The following is a 27,060-nucleotide window of genomic DNA, read 5'->3' as shown; positions in this document are numbered from 1 at the left end:
TAGAGGGGAGAAAGAGTGGGGGGGCAGAGAGGGGAGAGAGAGTGGGGGGGGCAGAGAGGCGGAGGGGAAAGGGGCAGAGAGGCGGAGGGGAAAGGGGCAGAGAGGCGGAGGGGAAAGGGGCAGAGAGGCGGAGGGGAAAGGGGCAGAGAGGCGGAGGGGAAAGGGGCAGAGAGGCGGAGGGGAAAGGGGCAGAGAGGCGGAGGGGAAAGGGGCAGAGAGGCGGAGGGGAAAGGGGCAGAGAGGCGGAGGGGAAAGGGGCAGAGAGGCGGAGGGGAAAGGGGCAGAGAGGCGGAGGAGAAAGGGGCAGAGAGATCGAGGGAAAGGGGGAGGGAGATCGAGGGAAAGGGGGAGGGAGATCGAGGGAAAGGGGCAGAGAGAGGGAGGGAGGCAGAGGGAGGGAGGGGAAGAGAGAGAGAGGGGAAGAGAGAGAGAGGGGAAGAGAGAGAGAGGGAAGAGAGAGAGAGGGAAGAGAGAGAGAGGGGAAGAGAGAGAGAGGGGAAGAGAGAGAGAGGGGAAGAGAGAGAGAGGGGAAGAGAGAGAGAGGGGAAGAGAGAGAGAGGGGAAGAGAGAGAGAGGGGAAGAGAGAGAGAGGGGAAGAGAGAGAGAGGGGAAGAGAGAGAGAGGGGAAGAGAGAGAGAGGGGAAGAGAGAGAGGGGAAGAGAGAGAGAGGGGAAGAGAGAGAGAGGGGAAGAGAGAGAGAGGGGAAGAGAGAGAGAGGGGAAGAGAGAGAGAGGGGAAGAGAGAGAGAGGGGTAGAGAGAGAGAGGGGAAGAGAGAGAGAGGGGAAGAGAGAGAGAGGGGAAGAGAGAGAGAGGGGAAGAGAGAGAGAGGGGAAGAGAGAGAGAGGGGAAGAGAGAGAGAGGGGAAGAGAGAGAGAGGGGAAGAGAGAGAGAGGGGAAGAGAGAGAGAGGGGAAGAGAGAGAGAGGGGAAGAGAGAGAGAGGGGAAGAGAGAGAGAGGGGAAGAGAGAGAGAGGGGAAGAGAGAGAGAGGGGAAGAGAGAGAGAGGGGGAGAGAGAGAGAGGGGGAGAGAGAGAGAGGGGAAGAGAGAGAGAGGGGAAGAGAGAGAGAGGGGAAGAGAGAGAGAGGGGAAGAGAGAGAGAGGGGAAGAGAGAGAGAGGGGGAGAGAGAGAGAGGGGGAGAGAGAGAGCGAGAGCACGAGAGAGAGAGAGAGAGCAGGAGCGAGGGAGGGGGAAAGGGGGACACAGAGAGAAGGGGGAGAAAGAGAGGGTGCAAAGAGTAAAAGGGAAAGGGAAAGGGGGACAGAGAAAATCACTCCTGACAGATTGACATCTGCCAAAATACTCCACATCACTACAAGAAGCATGCGGGCAAACATTGACTACTTGTGTAAGCAAGAAATGCCAGGTATCTCACTCAGTGTCCAACATAGTAACCAGAAAGCTAGTCAATAAATTAGTCTTCTCACTTAAAGCTTCTTCACAAAAATGCAGCTTTCTTGTTTTGATTCTTAGGAAGATAAATTTTAATGCCTTCTGAAATTGTCTCACTGGCCCTGTATTTAAGACAAGAATTGTAATGTGGCCCCCCACGCGAAAGGGTTGGAAAACCCTGATCTACATTCATATATAAAATGTGAAATATTCAGGTATCAAGCTGGATATAAATTTTAGAGATAAGTAAACTGAGTCACATAAATCCACTTCTAGACCTGCATCCACTTGTGGGAAAAGGGAACTTTCAGTGTTCTAGCCCAGACAAACAAAGGATATGCCTGAGCAACACTGGAGTCAGGGTCCAGTACATGAATATTCAGCAAGTCTCATTTAGTATGTAGAAACCATCACAGAGGGGTCAGCTCATGTGATGGATGAAAAAAGATCAACTTAAAAAAAATTATGGGTACTTTTGGACCGTGTATTTTTTAAAAATTCTTTCATGGGAGGTGAGCATTGCTGGCCAGGCCAGCAAACGTTGTCCATCCCTAATTGCTCGAGAAGGTGGTAGTGAGCTGCCTTCTTGTACTGCCGCAGTCCATCGGGTAATACTGCTTCAAAGTCATTACATGTAGGAGTTTGCCGCAAGCAGACTCTTCCCATCAGTCTTGGCTCCATTCAAACACAAAGCCAGTCCTTAACCCACTGCAACACCTAGATTCCCTCCCACAATGGCAGTTCACAGTGGCGTAGTGGTTAGCACCGCAGCCTCACAGCTCCAGCGACCCGGGTTCAATTCCGGGTACTGCCTGTGTGGAGTTTGCAAGTTCTCCCTGTGTCTGCGTGGATTTCCTCCGGGTGCTCTGGTTTCCTCCCACATGCCAAAAGTCTTGCAGGTTGATAGGTAAATTGGCCATTATAAATTGTCCCTAGTATAGGTAGGTGGTAGGGAAATATAGTGACAGGTGGGGATGTGGTAGGAATATGGAATTAGTGTAGGATTAGTATAAATGGGTGGTTGATGGTCGGCACAGACTTGGTGGGCCGAAGGGCCTGTTTCAGTGCTGTATCTCTAACTAACTAATATCCTCATCCTTAAGAAGGTTCTACAAAGGTCAAGGGGCACAGCAATTCCTCTAGCTGTCTGCATTGGCTAAAACAGTAATGACTAAGAGTGGGTACATTGTGAAAATACATCTCGGCTGCATACTTACGTCTTATCAGCAACTTATGCCCCGTAGGCTCCATTTTAATCTCATGCGTGACTGGATTGTATGCTGCGCACTTGTAGGTTCCTTTGTCCTGCTGTGTGACATTGAGCACTTGCAAGTTTCCAGAGGGAAGGATCAGATAGTTATCTGGAAAATAAGAGTATGGTAAGGAAAAGGACTGATGTAACATGATTAGGGAGCTCCTGAATCTGTAAGAGGCCAGGAAACAGGGATGCGAGCTCGGGCCCATTGTATTCATAATGTGGCCCAATTGGTTTCCCACAGACTTACTCTTGGCCAAAATATCAAGTCCAAGTCCAGGCTTTTAGGAGCGGCTGAGTAAATACTTTAAAGAAAGTGAAATATGTAACCTTATTGTGAAATATGTAATTTTTAAAAAGTTTTATTTTGTTTAAACCCCTAGAGATCAGAAATTTCAGAGAGAAAAATTGGTGGATGAAAAAGTTCAGAAAGCATTTTGAACAATTGTAAGTACCCAATCACAAGGTGATATACTCTAACCATAAAACAGCAGTTGTTGTATAGTGTGTGGCACCCTTAACATTGAAAAAGCTCATCACAGATGTCCCCTACATGAATAAAAGGTAATTCAAGTATATGAGTTTTCAACAAAATAAATGTTCCATAAATTTAATATATTAATAGACTAGTAGATTTCCAGTGGTTTTGCATGCAGGAAGCCAAGAATAAGAGAGATTAAAGGACAAGGTGTAATTGGACCAAGGCATGTCAATAAAAATAAGTTTAAAGTCATGTATTCTGTCCTTATTTTTATACAATATTTTATTTTATATTAAAATTTATAGTCACATAGCAAAACACATAAAAGTATAGTTAGACAGCTATCCAGTACAGGCTGAAAAGCTGGGAGATGCAAAAGTGAGATACCCTCGGTGCCACGAGTTTACATAGGCAGCTTTCATTATAAATGTGGACACAGGAGGTTTATGTAAGCTTTTTCCATTATAAAAGTGCGACAAAAACACAAAACAGGTAGCAAGATTCTGTACGCAGGAAGTGTATACAAAATTTTAATGTATTTTTAAGTGAATTACAAATTGATAACACCTGAACTTATATAGCGCCCTGTCACGTTAAAACTATCTTGAAGTGCTCCACGGTGAATTACTTTTGATATACAGCAACTTATGTAGGCAAACGCAGCAGCTATACTGTCCCAACCATGACCCCAAAAAACCTATTTATAATCTAGTCGTTGTCTTATTTTAACGCAGTGATAAACCTTTTAAAAATGATGAACAGTGCACTACCAGTGGACATTAAACCCATACACAGTGCATTGTATTACAAAGCCACAGAGCTGTGCATGGGTAGGAAGCAGGGAGATGAGTAGACAGATCATGCCCCTCTCACCCAGAAGCACTAGTATCACAGGCCTGGGTGAAGAGCATGATGACCATAGGATGACATAAAGAATGGGGAGGAATTACATTTTTTTTTTAAATGGTGTAGTCCTTTTAACAGGAGACTACATGGTTTGTCAAAGTTTATAGCACTGATCTTTAACCTCTCCAGCTTGGCTTTGAATTTGGATCAGACTACGAGGATGAGAGTCAGCCCTGTACAATTGTTTTGAAGGTCCTTAATGAAGTGAGTTAGGGACACTTTCAAACCAAATCAAAGTGGCAACATGTCCAGACCACAAAACTGCTGATGACTGGCAAATACATTCTCAGTCTCACTCAGAGCAGACACAATTATGGACTGTTGAAAGAAAGAAATATCACACCGATGCTGTAGAGGGCGCACTTCTAAAGTGAAGGAATGTTGTTGGAGCAGTGAATTCTGTATCTAATCTGTGCTGTACATGCCCTAGCAATGTATAATCGATGAGTCAGTGTAAAGGCAGCTATACCTGTATCTAAACTGTGCTCTATCGTCTCCGGAAGTGTTTGATGGGACAGTGTAGAGGTGACTTTATCTAACTGATTCTGTATCTGCCCTGGGAGCATTTGATGGGACAGGTAAGGGCCAATAGCAACTGCCCACAATACCTCAAATACAGGTTTTTAGAAAATTATGGGCTAGAAAGGAAGGTAGCATTTTTCACATGCCGCACTAAGACCAAGACACACTTACCTGTAGATTGCTCAAGCCATTTGCCCCTCACTCGGTAGCGGATTAGTGCTGCAGGTTTACTGTCAGGCAAATGACATTCTATAATGCCTGTGCTTCCTTCATCTACTGTAACTACTCGCTGGCTAGGTGCCTGGAAATCATTTACACCTGCAAAGACAGAGGAAAGAGCTATAATCAGCTTTGGAAATCATTATTTATTATGACAGGCTTCATTGGCCAACTGAAAGTTGGCACAGAACAGCAGCACTGAAATTTCAGACAGCAGCTTCCCTCCTCTTGAACTCTGTCTCAGATTCTGGGGTAACCTGGCAAGCTGACCCAGGAATACAGAATTACTAACTCAGTCAGGGTTACTGGATTTACACTCATGCAAACACTTCCTACAAACAGTAAATGGAGGGTAATGTACCCCAACAATGCTGCTGGATGCATATAAGGTCATAAGAACTAGAAGCCAGAGTAGGCAATTCAGCCCCTCGAGCCTGCTCCGCCATTCAATATGATCACAGCTGATCTCATCTCGGCCTCAACTCCACTTTCCTGCCCGTTCTCCATAACCCATCAACCCTTTAATAAAATATACACAGTTATAGGCAATCAGTAGCAATATCAAAATAGATTTGCACATTCTGGTGACCAGAATAGGAGATTAACATAGGGGTTAAAAATTCCACATATGTTTCCCTGGTGCACCCTGGGAATCACAAAACAACTCGTGATTTTCCACCCATTAATTTTAAATAGACTGAAAATCATGGGTTATGATTTTGAGATATGCTTTCAGTATGCACCAGGATGGCAGACACAGAACATTCATCTCCTTGAAGTTGCTTTAAGAGTATTTTTTCCACTTCCATGCTCCAAATAAGGAGCCTCGTCTACCAGGAGTGCAGATCAAAAGATCAACTCTTTAGCTTGTCGAATCTTCTGGTAGCATGTTCAAAATCACATCACCTATCATTAACTTTGTTTCTAACTACACATCTGTTGTTATGCAGTAGGACATTATTAATTAAGTAAAGTGTAATCACCAGCTGCTGATCTGTGCTACAAGACTCGGACACAAAAGAGCGCAACTTTGTCGTGCTGACATCACTGCATTGAGTACTACATTTTTCTTATTTTATTTTGGATACAGGGATAAATTGCTTTAATGTGTGCCTGTGATTTCCTCACATGTGCTCCATCTGAGTGCCACTACCCACTGGGAATATCAGATCACACAGTTACACCCTATATTTAATCATGAAAAAGTTAGGGGTAAATGAACTGCTCTGTGTGGCACCGAATCATGACGGTCTCGTTGATTCCCAGGCTGTACGTAATTTACTGATCTCAGCTAAGAGGATTGGCATTATGGGATCCTGATTGACCAAATAGGCCAGGGAAGGAAAAATTCGCCAAAGCTCATGTTCTTGATCGAATGAACCTGCTGCCCATCGACTCACCACTACAGAGTACGTATATATGTGCACGTCAAGTGAAATAGGGTAAGGCTCAAACCTCCACTGTTTGAGTAACCAGTCAACACACACTGTTTAGACTTACAAGAAAAATGGTTACATGGATGAGTTCCCAGAGACCACCACCATAGATCCATCCCTAGCAAGTCAGTGCCTTGGGAGTGACGGTGGGGGACAGGAGAAAAAGGAGTTAAAACTGGAAAATAAACTGGAGAATTGAGAAATAGTTAATGCCCTTATTAAATCAGTTATGTGGCTTTGTTTCCTCACTGCATGGAAGAAGCAGAGAGAAAGACAGTTTTCTTCATTTTCTTACAATTTCCTTGGACCATCCGCCAGTTACAGGATGTGACCTGCTCACGGACTCTGAAAATTCAACCTTTTAGCCATATGAGAGACATAGCTTGCGTTTCCTCCCCTTTGATTTTCTCTTTCTTTGGGTAGTGGCGGCAGAGGGTGAAAATAAAGACCTGCTACCCGACCCAAACCCAACGGGACCTGACGACATGTGTCGGGTTCGAGTCTGGTCGGGTTACACTTCCGGGTCCAGCATTTGGGCACAGCTCGGGTCGGATCGGACACACACTATCACAGGTAAGTGGCTCCAATGTTAATTTAATTTTTAGACTAGAAAGGTGGCTTTGTTACAGTTATTTTAAGCTTGCGCAGATCAGCAACAAAGTGAAAAACAGAAGGTAAGTTCTAATGATGGTCGGGTTGGGTCAGGTCGGGCGCGGGATAAAATGGAAGGACTCGGGCCGGGTCAGGCTCGGGTTGGATGTGGTTCTGTCGGGCTTGGGTCGGGTTTTTTTTTTGCAGACCTGAGCAGGCCTTTAGGTGAAAAGACTCTTGACATCTAGCTAACATTTCGCTTCCAACAGCCCAGCCCAAAATTATACAGAAAATCAGTAAGGAATTTTGCACGCCAAGCTGTGCCTCTGCTCTCTGCATGTTTGTCTACAGTCGTCTGCATCCATTATTACTTCTAGTGCACTCAGGTCAAGCTAATAGAGGGGAGGAGAGGCTTACATCGACTGTAGGCCCCATTTATGCAGCCTGTCTGTGTGGTCTGGTTAAGAAACAGTCAAGGGAATTAGAGTCCATTACAGTTTTTATATGGCTGTGAAGCTCTTTCCGAAAAGCCAGTTTCCCAATGGGATTAAAAAAAAATTAAAAAGAAATCACAGGTTTCTAGCATGTACAGCAAATCATTTTTGGACAGGAATATGGATTGCAAATGTACACAGAGAGCCACGTTCTCCCTTCCTGTATTGGATAGGGAACGTTTCCTTCAGTGCTCCGCTCAGCAGGTCATTCCTTGGGTCACTTTCCTCTACATCAGCTTCCTTTGAGTAGTCAGCTCTATTTTTATAACTGTAACTGTTCCCATTGATTTCTCTTTCCAAGTCCAGCCCAAATCTGCTCACAGGATGAAACGTCGCATTAAAGCACTTGGAGGAGACAGCTAACAAGCTGCCGAAATTCAGAATTTTTCTTCCCTGCCTTCCCAACTATTTGCTGAGGGAACACACACAGCTACTGCCTGTGCAGAATATGATGCATTAAGATGCCATCTCAGCCATGCCACTGCATGGGGAAGAGGATGAGCAGAAACCACAGAGAAGGGGAGGGGATTTAAAAAAAGCAAGTCAGTCAATTCCAGGCCTGCTCTCATTCACCTACAATTGAGTGGTCAGAGATAGGTTCTTGGTTGAGAAACTTAGGTGAAGCACCAGGGTCTTTAGTTGTAAAAAGGTGGGGTAAATAACACAAGATGAATAGTTTAAAGAAAATAGTCAGCTCCACACCATAATTTTCTAATAAGTGCTCCTAGTGGCAGCTCCATGCTAGGACTATGCAATTCAAGAACAGAAGTAGTCTCATTTGACTCTGTATCTTCCCAATTAATTGCTGGATTACTGCTCCAGTTTTCTCCCCTTCTCTCCTATACAAAGTGACTCACACCAGAATATGGGCCCACATGTGCTGAGAGTCTTCAGTATACCACCCAAACATTAATTCTTCATGAGTGAGCCTGAACAGGCTGTCAACACAGCAAGCATCACAGACAAGCAGAGATGTCCTTGCCGGACGTCCACAAATGCACTTTCCAGCAATGATCAGGAGCAAGAACTGTGGTTAGATTTCTCCTCCCTTGTCCAGTGATCATGAGGCTAACTTTGGCATTTTCCACTTTTAAAAGGAAAGCTTGAGAAAATGGGACATTTCTGTGCAACAGAGAAATTCATAAAAATGTCTTTTTCTCCAGTTCCAAGAAATGTCACTCTGCTCCTATATCTCTGCCTTTCTACGGCCACAGTAAAGTACGAGTGTGGCTTGGCACTCAACAGTCCAGCCAAGACAGGAAACTTAGCACACAGAGAAGAGTGGGCTCAAACGACTGCCCTACAACTACCTGGTTATTGAATGTTGGTACACTTAACTGGTTAAAAAGGTCAAGTTTTCACAGAGTATCAATAGATCTGAGGATCCCCACAAACTACAGCTCATCCCACAAGACAGATAAGCTGCGGTGAAGTGCCTGTTAAACAGGCAGATGTCCAGTCACCAAATTGAGGAAGCCGATGACAGTCTCTGATCCACAACTGTTTTATTGGCAATTTAGTTCAGTTCAAACATCAGTTCCCACTCTTCTGGACTAACTCACTGTCATGAGGCAACTCCCCAAATGGGCAAAAACCCAGCCCTTAAATGCAAAACTATAATGAGCATCACCTGCTCTCTCACTGAAATGAGTCCTGTTTAATTAAAGGGACCAACATTTTCAATATTGTCAGTGCCTCCCAATTCCCAAGCTATACTCACTTGCAATGGTAATGGTAGAAGGCCTGCTCACTACTGCACCGACAGAACTGCTTGCCACACACAGGTACCTCCCAACATGGGACACTTGTAGATTTGGGATAGTTAATGATCCAGATCGGATCACTATTCCATTCTGCCCACTGTCTGTTAATTTCTGTCCATTGAGGTACCATGTAATGCGTGCCCAGGCAGGCTCTGCAGCACAGCGCAGCTGAACCTGTCCGCCTAGTTTCTGTGTCGTGGAGTGGGGTTCTGCTGAGAAGTGAGGGGCCAGGTCTGTGGAGGAAGAATGAGAGAGAATGATTAGAAACATGCCCCATCTTCTGAAATCAACCCCTTGCTGAAACAGTAACAGGCCTCTCAAATGAAATTCATCATCATTTGCATAGGATGGGGACCAGAATCCACCATAAATATAACATGTTTAACATCTCTAGCCCAGGGGCATGGTGGACAATTCGAATGCTCACTTCTACTAGAACCAAGATCAGCTAATACAGGCATGGGCCTAAACCTGGGTCCTTCCTGGTCATCTACACGGTACAGCACAAGAAGCCAGGAATTGTTTGAGAGCGGCACATGGAGTGCCGGAGGTTGCATATAAAGTTCCCATTATTCCACATATATCTAACAGATCTTGGCATTCTGAGTTAGGATTTGTCCACCAGTGAAGCAACACCCCTTTCCAAACTCCAAGCCCACAAAATGTATAACAGTATAAAGCAGTGAATACGAAACAAAAGAGGAAAAACTGCAAATCCAAGAAATAAACATAGAAAGTGAAACAAATACACAGGTCAGTCAATAATTGTAAAGGAAAATACAGGTTATGATCTTGTGGGTATGTAACGAGTCATCAGAACTCATGACAAAAAGATATTTATTTAGAGATACAGCACTGAAACAGGCCCTTTGGCCCACCAAGTCTGTGCCGACCATCAACCACCCATTTATACTAATCCTACACTAATCCCACATTCCTACCACATCCCCACCTGTCCCTATATTCCCCTACCACCTACCTATACTAGGGGCAATTTATAATGTCCAATTTACTTATCAACCTGCAAGTCTTTGGCTGTGGGAGGAAACCGGAGCACCCGGCGAAAATCCACGCAGGCAGCACCCAGAATTGAACCCGGGTCGCTGGAGCTGTGAGGCTGCGGTGCTAACCACTGCGGCGCCCAATATGCGACTCATCATAACCTGCTTTTACTTTTTACAAATGCTGACTGACCTGCTATGTAGTTTCAGCATTTTCTGTGAAGAAATACAAGCATAAATAGGACTGTTTTGCCAGTGTGAGATTGCCAGAGTTCGGGGCTGTGTGTAGCCCACAAGCTGCAGTTTGCGCGCCCGAGGTGAAGCAACAGGAAGCTCAGTTAGCGTCTAGAATTTTATAATTCAGGCACAATATCCTAGAAATAGCTTTACTTTTAGTACATGAATATTCAATGCATTCATACACAAATGTTGTATTCATTTTTAAAACAAACACATTCCATTTAACTAGAAAAGTCAGATGAACCCATTAAACATCTGAATGCTCATCTGCAAATAGTAAGCTCTTCAAAACCAAGTTTGACAAATTTAATACCAGTTGGTGGTTAATAATTTTTTTTGCTAGATGGGGAGTACAGTCCACAATATTGGGAATGCTCAAATTACAGGTGGATGTTATAATGAGAGAGTTCATCTCGGGCTTTTCCTTTATACTGTCACTTATTGTGGAGCAATGCCCACAATAAATATGCTCAGTCTTATGCCTTGACGTTTCAAAAATTCTTCCAATTAAGCAAATCACAAATTGGGTAGCTTGGCTTACCTGCCCTGATACAGGACAGAAGAATTGCTAGCCAAACGCAGAACGCCGATTGCAGAAGCCCTGTCTCTGGATCCATTGCACTGAGACAGGGAAGCAAGGAAGAGTTCCGCAGCAAGGCAGAGTGGCAGGCACAATCTGCGAGAGAAAGAGAGATGTTAATTGTATAAAAGGCAGTGAGCTCCACGTAATGCCCACTACAGACATGACCCTATCCAGACTCTTCAATTATCGTTCAAATACTACAGCACAATTCAAAAACCAACACTTGACGACAGGAATATGACAAATTTACTTTATTTTCCCTTTCTTTCCCTAGAGGTGTTAACTCCTGTTAGGGTTCATGCTGGTACACCCTGAACTTTAAGACCACTGAAAAACAGAGAACAGCTCTTATCTGGTTTTGATATCCTGGAGGAACAAGTGTCTCAAGCACCACTGCACAAAATCTAACTGCAAGATCTTTAGCTTAATGCAAGAATAAGAAACACTCAAAGAAGTAGGAAAAAAGACAGTTTTATGCAATCACAATCACATTTAGAAACACGCTCTTAAATATCAACATTCCAATTAAGCAACAAGAAGCTGGTCAAATAGACAAGCTTAGAAACTGAAGTTGTTAATTGGAGATTAAGTTGCTTAATAGGATGCCTGTAACGATAGTTCAATCTTTCTCCCTTTGTCATACAATCCGGGATTACTAGGGCCGCCTAAAGCAATCCAACAGGAACACATACAGGGACAGAGACTGAGTAAGAGAAACAGAGAAGCTTCCAGTCTCAAATGTAAAGCAACACAGCCCAACTCTGACAGGTGTTAAACATGCCTGTGGTGGCTACTTTCATCAGGACTGACAGCATTTGAAATTAAAAACATCTAAAAAGGGAGAACACTTCATCTGAGAGATGGCATGTTGCCATTTCATAGCTCAGAGATCTCAGCCACCAAAACTGGCACACATGCAGCAGCTCAGAAGTCTGCTGTACCCAAAGAGTTCACTGTACAAAGACAATTTAACCACTCAGCTTGTTAGTTACATTTATTCTTTTAAAAATATATATATATTTTTCTCATTCTCTAGGTCCTTCCACTTATAGTATCCATTCCTTCGGTCAAGGCAGCCTGCAAAAGTATGGGTGGACAAATGGATATCAGCCTCCTGCTGATAGCATCATCACCAAATGTTATAAACTACATGAGTGATCAGTGGGGAGGGTGAAGAGACAGCTAGCTCTCTGTTCAATCTGGTCTAGACTCTGCTGCCTGCATTCTCTTCCACTCTGACCTCTCAACAAACACAAACTGATCAGTTTTAGGGTTATGTGTTGTCTGTGGAACATGACAAATAATGTTAATTCAGAAGGGAAAATAGCCCCAGAGACAGATAATTCTGGAACTGGTTTAGTGCCAAATCAACTCATTAAGCTTCAGGTTATAATGGCTCGAGATGAAAGATTGAAGCTGAGTACTTAATATCAGATTGTACTTGTCAACTTCCTCAGGAATTAAATATCATTCCACCAAGCTCCTGGGGACACATCACCTCTGAACAGAATATTCCCTGTGGACACAGATGAAAATTTCTCTAATATTGGAAGTCCCTCCAAAACTCAACAGAAACACCAAATCCTTACATTTATCATCACTTAGTTTAAAGGGACACATCATCACAATAACCAAAAATGTAGAGATTGTGCTTCAATTTTTCTTTTGAAAGATAGGAAGAGCCACTATTGACGCGTCAATAAAAACAGAAATGCCTAATATGTTTGACAATGGAATGGTGTTGGCAGGTATTTTGCAGTGACATTTCCAACAATGATTCCAGTGAGGACTGGACTGCAACAATTCAACTGAGTTAGAATCATAATTTTTCCTTGTATGAAGGCATTGCATCTTTAATACATGGAATGATGGCTGGGTGAGACTGCAGAAGTATAACAACCATCAACTCCCAACACTAAATAGGGAACTATGAAGAAACTCTGCTATTCCACCTTTGAAATCCACTCCCTGTCCCCTTGCCCTTACACAGTGCTAATATCCCTGAAACACGCAATGCAAATTTTGCTATAGGTCTGCAAAAATAAATTGCTTGGTAAGATACCCGCATGGTAGGCTGGTCCAGAAGGTTCGAACACATGGGATCCAGGGTGAGCTAGCCAATTGGATACAAAATTGGCTTGGTGATAGGGCGGTGTTTTTCAGATTGGAGGCCGGTGACCAGTGGTGTGCCACAGGGATCGGTGCTGGGCCCTCAGTTGTTTGTCATATATATTAATGGCTTGGATGAGAATGTAGGGGACATGATTAGTAAGTTTGCAGATGACACCAAAATTGGTGGTATAGTGGACAGTGAAGAAGGTTGTCTAAGGTTACAACAGGATATAGATCAACTGGGAAAGCGGGCAAGGGATTGGCAAATGGAATGTAACACAGACAAGTGCGAAGTGATGCACTTTGGGAAGTTAAACCAGGGCAGGACATATACAATGAATGGCAGGGCCCTGGGAGTGTTGTTGAGCAGAAACACCTTGGGGGTGCAAGTACATAGTTCCCTGAAAGTGGCAACACAGGTAAACAGGGTGTTGAAGAAGGCGTATGGCATGCTTGCCTTCATCGGCCGAGGTATTGAGTACAAAAGTTGGGATGTCATGTTACAGTTGTACAGAACGATGGTCAGGCCGTACCTGGAGTACCGTGTGCAGTTCTGGTCGCCGCACTACAGGAAAGATGTGATTAAGCTAGAGAGGGTGCAGAAAAGATTCAAAAGGATGTTGCCTGGTTTGGAGGGCTTGAGTTATAAAGAGAGATTGGATAGGCTGGGTCTGTTTTCCCTGGAGCGAAGGAGGCCGAGAGGGGACATGATCGAGGTATATAAAATTATGAGGGGCATAGATAGGGTAGATAGCCAGAGTCTGTTTCCCATGGTAGGGGTGACTAAAATTAGAGGGCATAGATTTAAGGTGAGGGGGAGGAGGTTTATAGGGGATCAAAGGGGTAAATTTTTCACACAAAGAATAGTGGGTATCTGGAATGAGCTGCCAAAGGTGGTGTTGGAGGCAGGAACAGTAGCAAGATTTAAGAGGCATCTGGACAGGTACCTGAATGAGCAAGGCATAGAGGGATATGGAATTAATGCAGGCAGGTGGGATTAGTATAGCTAGGCATTACGGTCGGCATGGACGCGGTGGGCCAAAGGGCTTGTTTCTATGCTGTACGACTTTATGACAGCAACATGTGCAATACATAACGGTGGTGTGGACAATGATATGGTTTACACCAAATTACACTGATCTTCGAGTGTTTTAGTTGACAAGTTTAAAAAAAAGCAATGGTGCAATTAATGGCATTTACATTACTAATTCTCTACTTAGAAAACAAATTACTCTGATCAGAGAATGGCATAAAGCAACTTCTAATAGACTATACAAAATTGTATGCACAGGAGTTAAAACACAAATCAAAATGAGGAAGAGAGGTTTATTAAAAAAACTTTAGCTCCTAGATTATGTAATATTTAATTTCCTCCCAAGGATTATTTGGCTTGCAATATTTTTATTTATCTCCACTCAAATGGGGCGGCACAGTGGCGCAGTGGTTAGCACCGCAGCCTCACAGCTCCAGGGACCCGGGTTCGATTCTGGGTACTGCCTGTGTGGAGTTTGCAAGTTCTCCCTGTGTCTGCGTGGGTTTTCTCCGGGTGCTCCGGTTTCCTCCCACAAGCCAAAAGACTTGCAGGTTGATAGGTAAATTGGCCATTATAAATTGTCACTAGTATAGGTAGGTGGTAGGGAAATATAGGGACAGGTGGGGATGTTTGGTAGGAATATGGGATTAGTATAAATGGGTGGTTGATGTTCGGCACAGACTCGGAGGGCCGAAGGGCCTGTTTCAGTGCTGTATCTCTAATCTAATCTAAAAACTTTTCCCCCTCATTCAGGCTGTCAATGACTCAGATCCTGAGCTAACGCTGTCCCTTCACCATCAGCTTCTCAGCACAAGGAATGATTCTGTTCACCCTCCCCCTCCATCCGTCTTGAAGGCCCTGCTGTGAGTAAAGTGCTGCATTTACTTAAGCACTCAGGCCTCTGCTAGAGGAAGAGCCATCCATCAGCAAAGTGAACCCACACTGAAAGAAAAGCAAACATTTCAGCCCATGAACACAAAAGCACTGCTTGCCCAAGGCAGCGTGCAGTTCCACCATGCTACAAAGTGAACAGCTGCCTCAAAGCCAAGCCTAACCCAACTACTGTTTCTGTGTGGGGGGTGGGGGGGGGGGGGGGGGGGAAGGTCTGACTGTCATTCTGTTAGATGGTCTGTGCTTTAATATTCATCAGCATAAATGCAGAACATTTGTGTACATCAAATATTAACAAGAGTGCAGTCAGTGACAACTACAAAAAGGGCAGACGTATTGGGATTTTCAACCCAAGAGCACAGAAAGATTTACAGAAACAGTACTTGAGGAAACAACAGGCAACTGAATTCCTGCAAATAAATGGGCCCACAGCCCAGTGATGCACAACTCTGTTTAATGCCCCTGACAAGGAGTGACCTTCGCCCTATTAACTTGTAACCCCACCTCAATGTATGATGGTAAAGATGCCTCTACATTGGATCTACAAGTACCATGTAACTTGCATGTACTCTTGTCATTCCATTCTGCATTCCACCATGCTTTGCTCTTGTTCAACTCAACAATAAAACAGAATTACATACTTGGTAAAAGAACTGTATTTGAACTTTTGTGATAAAGGACAGAATTCCAACTAACAACAGGTAGGAGCAATGTGTGAAAGCCCATCCTTGTACTCCATGAGGAGTTATGTTTTAATACACAAGTGTAGACTCAATTGCACTATGCAATATGTTCCAGACATAAACATGGGGGTCTGACTTACGTGCTACTGTTCTGCCTGGATCTCTGACTGATGCGATACAAGAAACAGCATCCAATAACTCACTGAACCCCTCGTTATGCACATACAACCTATTTGAGGTTTTTGTTCTCAGACCGACTATGGACATCTTTTTATTCTCTCCATTCCAACTCAAGTTTTGCAGAATTTCTCTGATGCAGAAAAATAAATAATTGGCTTATGACTGCCAGATGGGCTATACTGTTGGAAGGCAGCTGCACCCTACAGGATCTGCTCAGCTGGTGTCACTGGCTTGCAGCAACTGACAGTCATTTCAAAATAGTCTAGTTTTTTCTGTCCAGTCAGAAATACACTCGGGAGTGTAGGTAAATATTCTTCAAAATGTGACACTGAAGAAAATAATTATGTAATCAGCAAAAATGGCAACCTGCATTTATAAAGTAACCTTTAGGTACACAGTCCTTTTTACAAAGGAAAGGAACATACAGCATAGGAAATGGGAGACAGTAAACAAGGGGAAGCTAATAAAATTGGTAAAGAGAAGGGGTTTTAGGATGGCATTGAAAGAAGGGATAAGAAGTGAAGAGACAAAGTTATTCTTGCAGAGCATTTCATAAAGCATTGGGATAATGACAATTACTCGTCAATGATGGGTGTAGTGAATAGAAGTGGCCAAATGGTAATCCAGAGTAGAAGGAGTGGTAGGAACAAGTCGAACATATGGTGTTGCTCAGATAAAGTGGGAGAAAACTTATGGAAAGATTTAAAAACAGTTAGGCATGTATAAACACATCCACCTATCCACAATGTCTCAATGTATATGTTCAGAATAAGGGAGGTTACCACCTGATCACTGAACTGAAGCAATGCTGCATAACACACAGCAGGACTCCAAACCTGGATTGTTTGTGGTCCTCAACAAAAAAAAAAAATCACAAATACAGGCACTGTTAAATGGTACCACAGATCTGAATTAAGGCAGGCAGCAGGAAAAATGTACAGACATTGATGAAATCGTAGATCTACTTGAAATCAATTTTCAATTCTATTCGCATGGGTCCTAGTTATGCCTGTCTTTTTGTGAGATATGTCGAGCATTCTTTGTTCCAGTCCTACTCAGGCCCCCTCCCCCAACTCTTTTTCCGGTACATTGATGACTGTATCGGTGCCGTTTCCTGCTCCCGCCCCGAACTGGAAAGCTTTATCAACTTTGCTTCCAATTTCCACCCTTCTCTCACCTTTACATCGTCCATCTCTGATACTGCCCTTCCCCGACTTCTCTGTCTCCATCTCTGGGGATAGGTTGTCTACTCATATCCATTATAAGCCCACCGACTCCCACAGCTACCTCGACTACACTTCTTCACACCCTACCTCATGTAAGGACTCCATTCCATTCTCCCAGTTTCTCCGTTTTCGACGCATCTGCTCTGTTGATGCTACGTTCCATGACGGTGCTTCTGGTATGACCTCCTTTTTCCTCAACCGAGGATTCCCCCCCATTGTTGTTGACAGGGCCCTCAATCATGTCCGGCCCATTTCCCGTACCTCTGCCCTCAACCCTTCCCCTCCCTCCCAGAACCGTGACAGGGTTCCCCTTGTCCTCACTTTCCACCCCATCAGCCTCCATATCCAAAGGATCATCCTCCGCCATTTCCGCCACCTCCAGCGTGATGCCACTACCAAACGCATCTTCCCCTCCCTTCCCCTGTCAGAATTCCAAAGGCATAGTTCCCTCCGCGACACCCTGGTCCACTCCTCCATTACCCCCACCACCTCATTCCCCCTCCCATGGCACCTTCCCCTGCAATTGCAGGAGGTGTAATACCTGCCCATTTACCTCCTCTCTCCTCACTATCCCAGGCCCCAAACACTCCTTTCAGGTGAAGCAGCGATTTACTTGTACTTCTTTCAATGTAGTATACTGTATTCGCTGCTCACAATGTGGACTCCTCTACATTGGGGAGACCAAGCGCAGACTGGGTGACTGCTTTGCGGAACATCTCCGCTCAGTCTGCAAGCAGGACCCTGAGCTTCCGGTTGCTTGCCATTTCAACACTCCCCCCTGCTCTCCTGTTCACATCTCTGTCCTGGGATTGCTGCAGTGTTCCAGTGAACATCAACGCAAGCTCGAGGAACAGCATCTCATCTACCGATTAGGCACACTACAGCCTGCCGGACTGAACATTTGAGTTCAATAATTTCAGAGCATGACAGCCCCCCATTTTACTTTCATCTTTAGTTATTTTTTCTTTTTCACATTTTTTACAGTCTTTTTTTTGCATTTATTTCATTTCATCTTCGTTTGTTCAGTTTGCTTACCCACTGTTTTTTTCATGTTTGCACTTGCTGCTGTTCAATATTCAGTCCGTTAACACCTTTTCTGTACTAATGCTTTGTCTTTTAACACACCATTAACATATTGTTTGCCTTTGCTCCATGACTTTTTGGTCAGCTATGTGGCCTTGTCCAATCTACACCTTCTCCTTTGTTATCTCTTGCCCCACCCCCACCTCACTTGCTTATAACCTGTGACATTTTTAATATCTGTCAGTTCCGAAGAAGGGTCACTGACCCGAAACATTAACTCTGCTTCTCTTTCCACAGATGCTGCCAGACCTGTTGAATGGTTCCAGCATTTCTTGTTTTTATTTCAGATTTCCAGCATCCGCAGTATTTTGCTTTTACTTTTGCTTCAATTCTATCTTGTCGGTAGGCGCCACACACTGGTCACTTGAGGCAAATGCGGCTTTAGGTTAGTTTATTATTTTTCAACTTGAATTTTTATCGAAACTGACTTAAAAAATTTTTGCAGCAGTATGTGCAAGGCATGTTTTAATGTGAAATAACTGAGTGTCAGATACATGCTATTCATATGGGGATTTAGTACTGGTTATTCCTGACACTAATCTGCCTTCAAATATCATTCATGAGAAAGGTATCAAAGGGTCAATAATACCACACAACAGGCACAATTTAGCAAACAAACATGCCAGCACCAGTTACACATATACCCCACTTAATATATATTCTCCTCTCAGCATGGTTTACAGCAGAGTGATTCAGTTGTTACTTTTTAGCCTGGTCCAGTTGATGGGAATTGCTTAAATTCATTTAAGCAGCTCTGTGCATCCTATTACATATAGTTAAAGCAGTTTAGCAGCTTTCACTCACAGAGTGGGAAGAAGGGCAATTACACAGAGGACATCAAAATCCTAAACAATAGCCTAGGGCAGGGAATCAAAATGTTAGTCAGTGACTTTGCTGCTCATTGTCTGCACACCCGCACACATTATTGAAGCATACGCTCTGTGTTATCTGTTACTTCAAAACTCACATGAAGAACTATCATTTATATACTGCCTTATTACAATTCCCAGAAACATCCCAAGCACTTCACGCACAATGAATTACTTTGTGCAGCAACCGTTATGCGGGTAAGTAGCAGCCATTTTTCAAACAGCAAGGTGCCACAAATAGCAATGAGCTGAATGGCCAATTAAGCTGTTTTCTTTCTCCAGCAATGTTGGCTAAGGGAAGCATGTTGACCATTATACCAGCAGAATTCCTAACTCATTTTTGTGGGATCTTTTTAACATGTGCCTGAATCATTCCTCAGTAACTGCTGACAACCCGAGGTTGGGGAGGGAGGGAAAAATCCCCAAAATACTTTAAACATGTGGGAGAAATTTGCAGCACCACTGGCACACCATTAACAACTGCATGAGCTTCCGCCACTGGAATTTTCACTGCAATCTCCTTCTGGTCATTTAGATAATCGACCTAATGTAAAAAAACAAATCCCATGGTAAAGTAACCCTCATTTTAAATTGCAGCTTCTAGTCCTGCCTGTTTATGTGTTTTTTTTCCCCCTCTTAGGCAGGGAGTGGCAAGTTAAGCCACAAAGCAGCTGCTGGCTCATGGCTCTCACTGGTCTCAATCAGGGATTCTGCCTCCTGAAGCCAGTCTCACGCTTTTTGCCAACGGGTTTTTGAAGTCACAGGGCGAGAGAAAAACCGGGACTACTGCTCCCTTCTTTCTGTGTCTGCCTTCAGCTGTCTGCAAACCTTTGATCAATGGCATTGCTCCGATCTGTAGAGATTTCTCTCTCTCTCCACTCTGCTTATTCTTGGGGTCTGGGACAATGAGGAGAGCAGCTGCGGCCTTCCAGAGCATGATGTTCCCTTTCCGTAGGTTTCTTGCATTTCACAAACTTCCCCCACCAAACCCCCTCCCCCCACCTCCCTCCCAAAAGCTGCAGTGGAACCAATCAAGCATGCTTATCGTCCAAATGCCAACAAAGACATTTCCTTTCATGCCAGCCAGCTAAGTGGGAAGAAAATAGAAGTGACTTGGATAAATTGTAGCAAAGACAGAGAAAACAGAAAATAATCAACTCCACATGATCCACTTCTGTCTGCACAATGGAAGCCCCTCGACCTCCGGGTAACCTGGGATAGGTCACTGCCTGGGTCAGAGGTTAGTCACAGATAAGGCAATATTGAGTGGCTGCCAGTTACAATGACACTCAATGTGTTCCTAATTAGATTCAAGGATGAGCCTTGGCTCCAAGCAGTAAATAAGCGTGGCACCTTGCTCTAAAGCACAATAACTAAAAGATCCCATCTGAACAGTGCGTCCCACTCTTTGAATCTTAACACTTCAGTAATTTTTAAATTAGCAGAGATTTTACAAAGCAATAGCAATGAGCACAAATGCTTTTTAAAACAAAATACACTCCCTGCCCCCAACTCACTTTTCTGCTCCCCTTTTCTAAAGTCATGGACTCTAGCTGGGGGATTGTTCCACAAGCATCAGCAGCCCACTAGGTCCTCAGCCAAAATAGCTCTCAGCCTAGATAGTGATTATTGTTTTAGGGGAGATGTGCTATTTGACAATGGAGGCATCGCATCAGAGCCCAATCCAGCTGTCAAAGTTCTGAGAAATGTAACTTGCATAGAATTCTTGAGCAGAAATGGTGGTTGACTTTTTTCTCCTTCCCAGACAAGGATACAGACGTCTGCAGCTCTGCAACTGTGCCCCCAACTGATATCAGCTAACTTAACTGGCCTTCATACCTCAATTCCAAAGTTGGCAGTGTATTTATTAACCAAGCCATCTGCCAAGATAATTAACCCAACTTCAGAAAAGTGCACTTTTTTTGTTTTGGATCCCCATCCCCTCGCTCCCAAACAAGTTCCCTTCTGACATTGCACAACCTGGAACTGCTTGGTAAAATGCCTTCCCAAACAATAAAGAGCCATAAAGAATAAAGTGATAAATAATGTAACTGTGAGACTGAAGTTATCAATTTGTTTTTTTTAAATTGGAACTGTATGAAAGTTCATGAATCAGTGCACAGAACGCCTGCTATAGTATAGAGTTGTCATGGCAATTGATGTGCCACTTCTACAATGGCATTTTGAGAGCAGCATGGTCCAGAAAACCAACCAGACTGAACACTCCCTGTTAAAATTGTATTACTGCTTTAATGTTGTGTTTTGGTGGGTAGTAAATAGATTGTTTCCCTTCCCTTCATCCATCAGGGTACAGGAGGCAGAATTTTCGATTACCAAAAACACTGCCCCGCATTTGACCACAGATCTGAGTGCAGATAGATGCACTGGAAGGACAGGGAGCCAGTACTGTTCAGTGTGGATGGGGTGATGGGTAATTAGGACTTAATGTGGAAGAGGAAACAGTTGACTCAGTTTTGGACAAGTTGGAGACGTTTATGAATGTGAGGCTTGCAAGGAAAACATTGGAGAAATTGAACCTAGAGGTGACAAATGTGTGGATAAGGGTTTCAGTGATGGACTGAAGGCAAATGATGTTTCAGTCTTGGTCTTGATTACGATGTGAGAATTCAGGCTGTACTCCAGGCCATGGTTTAACACCGTCTGATTTGATCGGAGTAGCTGGTAAGGGAATGGAGTCAGTTTATAGCGGGCCTGAAAACAAAGACTTCAGCATTCCTGATATTGAGCTACAGGAAATTTTGACTCATCCACGACTTGGAGATCAGTCTAACAGAGAGAAGTGGGGGCGAGATAAAACTTACATACATACTACTGCTGATGCTTCTGTGGATTTTATCGAGATATAACATGCAGGAGAGGAAGAACAATGGGGGCAAGGATAGATTCTTGAAAGATTGAAAAGATGACCATGCAGCAATGAGAAGCCACTGCTGGGGATGTACTGCTGCATTTGAACAGGTTTGAGTGGAATCACGTGAGGGCAGCCCACAGAGCTAGACAACAGAGAAGCACATGAGGAGGATGGCATGGCCAACTGTATGACCGGCTGCAGAGGGTCAATTAAAGAACTAAGAACTTGTCTTTTTTTGAAAACAAATGCCTTTCACGACCTCAGGACATCCCAAAGTGCTTTACAGCCAATGAATTACAAGGCAAGAGAATGCACTATCACAATCACAGAGGATATTATTCATAGCTTCAAATCTAAAAAACAGAAGTAGCATTCTTCGCTAGGACATGAAAAGTGGGGATTGCTGCATTTTTGTAGCATTTCCACTACTAACAGAAACAGGCACACCCCTGTATTAAAAATCCTGTATATAGCATGCACTTTATTCACCTTACTTTCTGTTGCCACGATTTATTAGCCTCACTTCTTTGCCATCAAATTGTTAGTGTCATATTTTGCTGATTTGCTACTGTTTTAGTTTGAGCCAATCACAACTAAAGGAGGTACAGAATGCATAAATCAAAATGAGGCAAGTGGCTAGTAAACTGCTCATGAGAAGCTACCAAGGACTTGTGAAAATAACTAATACTGAAAGACCAGTAAGGAGAATATACAATATAAAAATTAGATCAAATCATTCAAATGCTTGTATGTGTTGTGGGGGAGGGGGGGGGAATGTCTGCAATTTCCACCTTCAGTAACTGAAATTTCTAATGTACAAAATAAAAATAAAATTAACTTCACAATAATCTGCTTAAATTTACTCATTGAATTGTCTGTTGGGTCTTTCACTGCTTACCTTAAATGTTTTATTTCTAGGTTTCCACCAATCTAATACTAATGTCTGACTGAATTCACCCCACACCTTCCTCTCACCCCACCTCTGAGTATTTACAACAGCTCCCAGCATGCACCAGTAGGTTTCTATCAATACCCCTTAATCAATGGTTCTTTACCTTTTGAAAGGGACTTTAAAACAAACTGGAATGAATTCTCTAAGCTTTTTTTTAAATAAACTTTAAGTGTCACAATAAATATATTAACACTCAATTTGAAGACAATAATTGGAGTTAACATCTGTTGTTTCTTTGTTGACGGAAAGCAAAATAAACTTCATTTCAACAATGGACTTTTCTTTTTCACCAGAAAGGTTGGAGCAAATTTCAATTTACATAAACAGAACATTTAAACAGGACTGGAAGATGAACTTTAATTCTTAAATGGTGAACTTTTCTATTACCTATTTTTTTTTTTTTACGGACAGTTGTGTGTTAAGAACTGTATGTCAGAAAATTCACTAAAGGTGCACCAAGTGCTTCAAGTCAGAAACACAGAGAGGAATCCCTGATGCTGATTGGGAGGCGCCGCAGCAGGGAGTGCTGTGAAAAGAAAAATGAAATGTGGAAACTCAGTGGGGAGGTTACCGGATCCCAGCAACTCTCAATGTTTCCAGTCTCTCTCCCTAGGACTCCTCCCCCAGTCCAGTCCCAGGTTGGAGGTTTCACCTTAGTGCTCAAAAACCCTTAACTCTCATCCCAGGCCCCTCTACTACACATTATGCTTGTAACGCACCCTTTCCCCTACCCCTCCACTGCTCCCCGATCCCAGGAGCACCTCCACTGCTCCGAGATCCCAGGAACCCTCTGCAAGTGACAACAGATCCCAGGAGCTGATCGACTCTTCCAAGATCACTCTGCTTAACCTCTAGACTCTGGGAGACCCTCCGATCACAATTAAACTCCAGGATCCTCTCAAAGTATATCAAAAATCCTATTCCAGTAGTGTCAGACCCTAGATCCTCTTTCTAATGCACCCAAATCCCAATGTATCTCCCCCAACCTAGATAAATCAGTGCTACAATAACATTACTTGGGCATAAAGCCAATAATCAACACCACAAGCTATCTACTAGTCAGAAATGTAGAGCACACTTCCTTTAAGATCAAACTTTCCTGCAGCAGTTTCCCTTCCACTTAGTTCATAACATCCCTATGATAAAACAGGGTAAAACTCAGGAGCATTACACACACGCAGTATACTTATCTTCAGTAGTTTTGTACTATAGTCCAAGAATCCCAGTGCTGAAGAACCTGTCTCATTTATATTCTATGGCAGATTCCACAAAATGGGACAAAGGAAAATAACTACACATATTCGCAATTATATACTTCAACCAGGTTATGAGCAAGGTGTGGACAATTTAGTGAGGAAACACCTGCATAACTGGACTGTGCCAACTGAATGAGCCTCTCAGCCCACAGAAAATAAGGCTGGCTTAACCTCTGGTCGCAAAATTTTTAATCACTGCTCAGGTTATGTTCGAGCGTCAATCCGTGATATCAGAGCATTACAACGAAAGACGTCACAGTAGAATTGTAAATTAACACATGTTACAGGATGGGCCAAGCATTTAAGAATTGAGGTATGGAAGAAATCGTAGTACATCTACAATCTTTATAGAACAGGCCAGTCAAAGTTGGAGAGAAGTATGCTAAAATAATACAGTGACTGATGTCATGCAGGCCCCCACCTGCCAAGAATGAGGCACATTAATTTCACCACAAGGACATTAAATTTTAAAATTGTTGCTGGGAAGAAGGCCTATTACAAGGGGTTGCCAAGCCCCTGGCTGGAAGGACATTTTTGCATATTATTAATAGACAGTATTTGGAAAGGATAAAGGGGCTACTCCCTGCTCCAATTTAATCCACAATGGACTTTTGATTACCAGACGTTGAGGGTGGAGGAGCTCACATTCCAGGATGACTGCTATGATGGCCGAATGCACAAATGGACGTGGTCACATCCACTAGTCACATGACTAACCTGCTGGGCAACCTGAGTTTTTTGATTTTGATCTTGCCACAGAGTTTTGAACTGAAAGAAAGCTCCTGGCTCCTGTATTGAGAACATCTCTCAACCCCTTGTAATAGGCCTTCTTCCCAGCAACAATTTTAAAATTTAATGTCTGCTCATCTCTTTCTCACAAGCTTTGGAATCCACTGAAGATACAGGAACCCCAAGAGAGAATAGTCTCCTACAGTGAACACGGTTTAAGAAGAATACTGGGCCCCAACGAAAAGCAAGAATTACCTACAAGCAAGAACTACCTATAAAAGGACTACAGTGAGCTCGAAGCAGATATTGCCTCAAACCTCTCCATTTTATTTTTCTTCTGCTCTTTTCTGTCTCTATTTGCATGGGCGTATCGCGTATGCATGCTAGCGTGGGCGCGGCATGTATCCGTAGGCGTTAACCAAATTAGAGTTTAAGTTTTAATAAATTTCACGTTTCTTCTTTAAACCTAAGAAAGTCTGCTTGTGCTCATTTCTTTGCCTTATAATTGGAAAGCGTGAACAAGGATTCACCAAGGGGGAGCTCAAAACACTGTTTAAAATTAAACCCTGTTACAGTAAGACCAGGTGAAGGCTGAAAGAGACCCCTAGACACCTTTCTCACCTGGTCGTAACACTGATCTGTCACATCTCTAAAAATGCTCACTACACAAGGAGTTACTTACAAGAAAGTGCAGTTACTGTTAGATAGGCAAGTGTAGAAGGCACTGCACAAAAGATCCCACTAACAATAAGATGAATGACCAGTTAATTTGGTTTTCATGATATTGGTTGAGGATGGAATGCTGTTGGGACATTGGAAGAACGATGGCTCCTCTTCAAATAGTGCCATGGAATCGTTAGCATCCACCAGAACAGGCAAATGGGCCTTACTGCCTCATCTGCAAAATGGCATTGCTAAATGCAGCACTCATTCAGCACAGCATTAGTGTGCTGGCCTAAATTAGATGCACATTTCTTGGAGAGGGACTTGAACCCACAACCAACTGATGACAGTGCTACCAAATAAATCAAGCTGACAGTGGTATATCACTGAGCTTATCAGTAAGAAGCATTCCATGTTACAGCATCAAGATCACATCTCAAAACTTTATGATGTGAATTTACAAGTGAAAAGAACTTTTTACAAATGTCAGATATTATTCAAAACATACAGAGGCAGTGTGCATGTCTGCAACAATTGAGATACAGCCACATATTGAGGGAATTCGGTTTCATTCCTCAGCTAAAATGCAGGTATGAAACGGCTCTCAGAACTGTTCAGTCCCAATACATTACCAGTTTTTATTAAGATGCTCCACCATATTCCAGTGATTTGACTTCAAAGATCTTGTCCTAACTTTCAAATTCCTTCACGGCATCACCCCACCCTACATTAGTTGATATTCTGCCTAATGCCTGAGGTGCACCTGCCATGCCTGACGATTCTCACTTCGACTCCTTTTCCTCTACCGTCAGTAGCAACTTTTTCCAATTATAATGCGCTTGCTCAGTGGAATTCAATATCCAGCCCCCTCTATCCCTGCATTTAGAGACCTTAAAACCCTTCTCTTCACCCAGGCCTTTGGTTCACCCTCCAATCGTCTCCGTTTTTCTCTCCCTCTGCTTGGCAATCATTGTTCTAGCCTCTTTAATATAAAACTTTTAAGACATCTTCCTACATATAGAAATACAAGTTTCCAATGGCATCCCTAAGCACAGTGTGGTCTTCAGATACAGCTCTATAATATACAAAAGGTCCAATACATACTTCGAGGCAAAAGACCATCACCATCCCTATTGCAAACAGCTGCCATTACTTGCTACGAGGCAGTTATTTATTCTGGCATGCTGTTGGACTGAATTTGCAGGCTAAACAGACAGAACAACAATGTGATTTTTATATTGAACCCTGTATATACATTCATCACCCACCCCCACAACTCCAATCCACTAGGAATGTTCATTGCTGAAATGGGAAATATACATACACAATATAACCACAATTACCCAGACACAATAAGTTGGTATTAGCTCCTGGTATGCAAATCTATCCTGCAGGGAAAACCAGGTAAAATTCAAAATGCTGGGAAACCAATAACAGTGTGGAATTACATCCAATGGATAAGACACCACAATATAAAAGGGATATAAAATTCCAAGATACATTGCATTGCCACTCTATTGCATAGAAATCCCAACAGGATCTGTTCTGCAGTAGCTGTGTTTATTCGGCCCCAAATGCACTTAAACATTCAGCGAGACATCTGGCCTCAGCGAGTACACATTCATCCAG

At 43.3% G+C, this 27,060-nt stretch overlaps 1 protein-coding gene across 3 annotated transcripts in view; it reads right to left on the bottom strand.

The window, feature by feature from the left end:
* Positions 1-27,060, bottom strand: part of cdon (cell adhesion associated, oncogene regulated) — a 176,471-nt gene that overhangs the window by 68,776 nt on the left and 80,635 nt on the right. For all 3 annotated transcript variants that reach the window (XM_068053815.1, XM_068053813.1, XM_068053814.1), the window contains exons 2-5: positions 10,841-10,975; positions 9,016-9,291; positions 4,727-4,873; positions 2,609-2,752 (exon numbers count right to left, since the gene is read on the bottom strand). In XM_068053815.1, coding sequence (XP_067909916.1) covers positions 2,609-2,752; positions 4,727-4,873; positions 9,016-9,291; positions 10,841-10,916 — 643 coding nt within the window. In that variant the 5' untranslated portion in view covers positions 10,917-10,975. The remainder of the gene's footprint in view (positions 1-2,608; positions 2,753-4,726; positions 4,874-9,015; positions 9,292-10,840; positions 10,976-27,060) is intronic.

This window comes from Heterodontus francisci, chromosome 22, assembly GCF_036365525.1.
Source record: "Heterodontus francisci isolate sHetFra1 chromosome 22, sHetFra1.hap1, whole genome shotgun sequence".
Lineage (NCBI taxonomy): Eukaryota > Metazoa > Chordata > Chondrichthyes > Heterodontiformes > Heterodontidae > Heterodontus > Heterodontus francisci.
The sequence above is the reverse complement of the archived record's forward strand: the minus strand, read 5'-3'. Positions and strand labels throughout refer to the sequence as shown.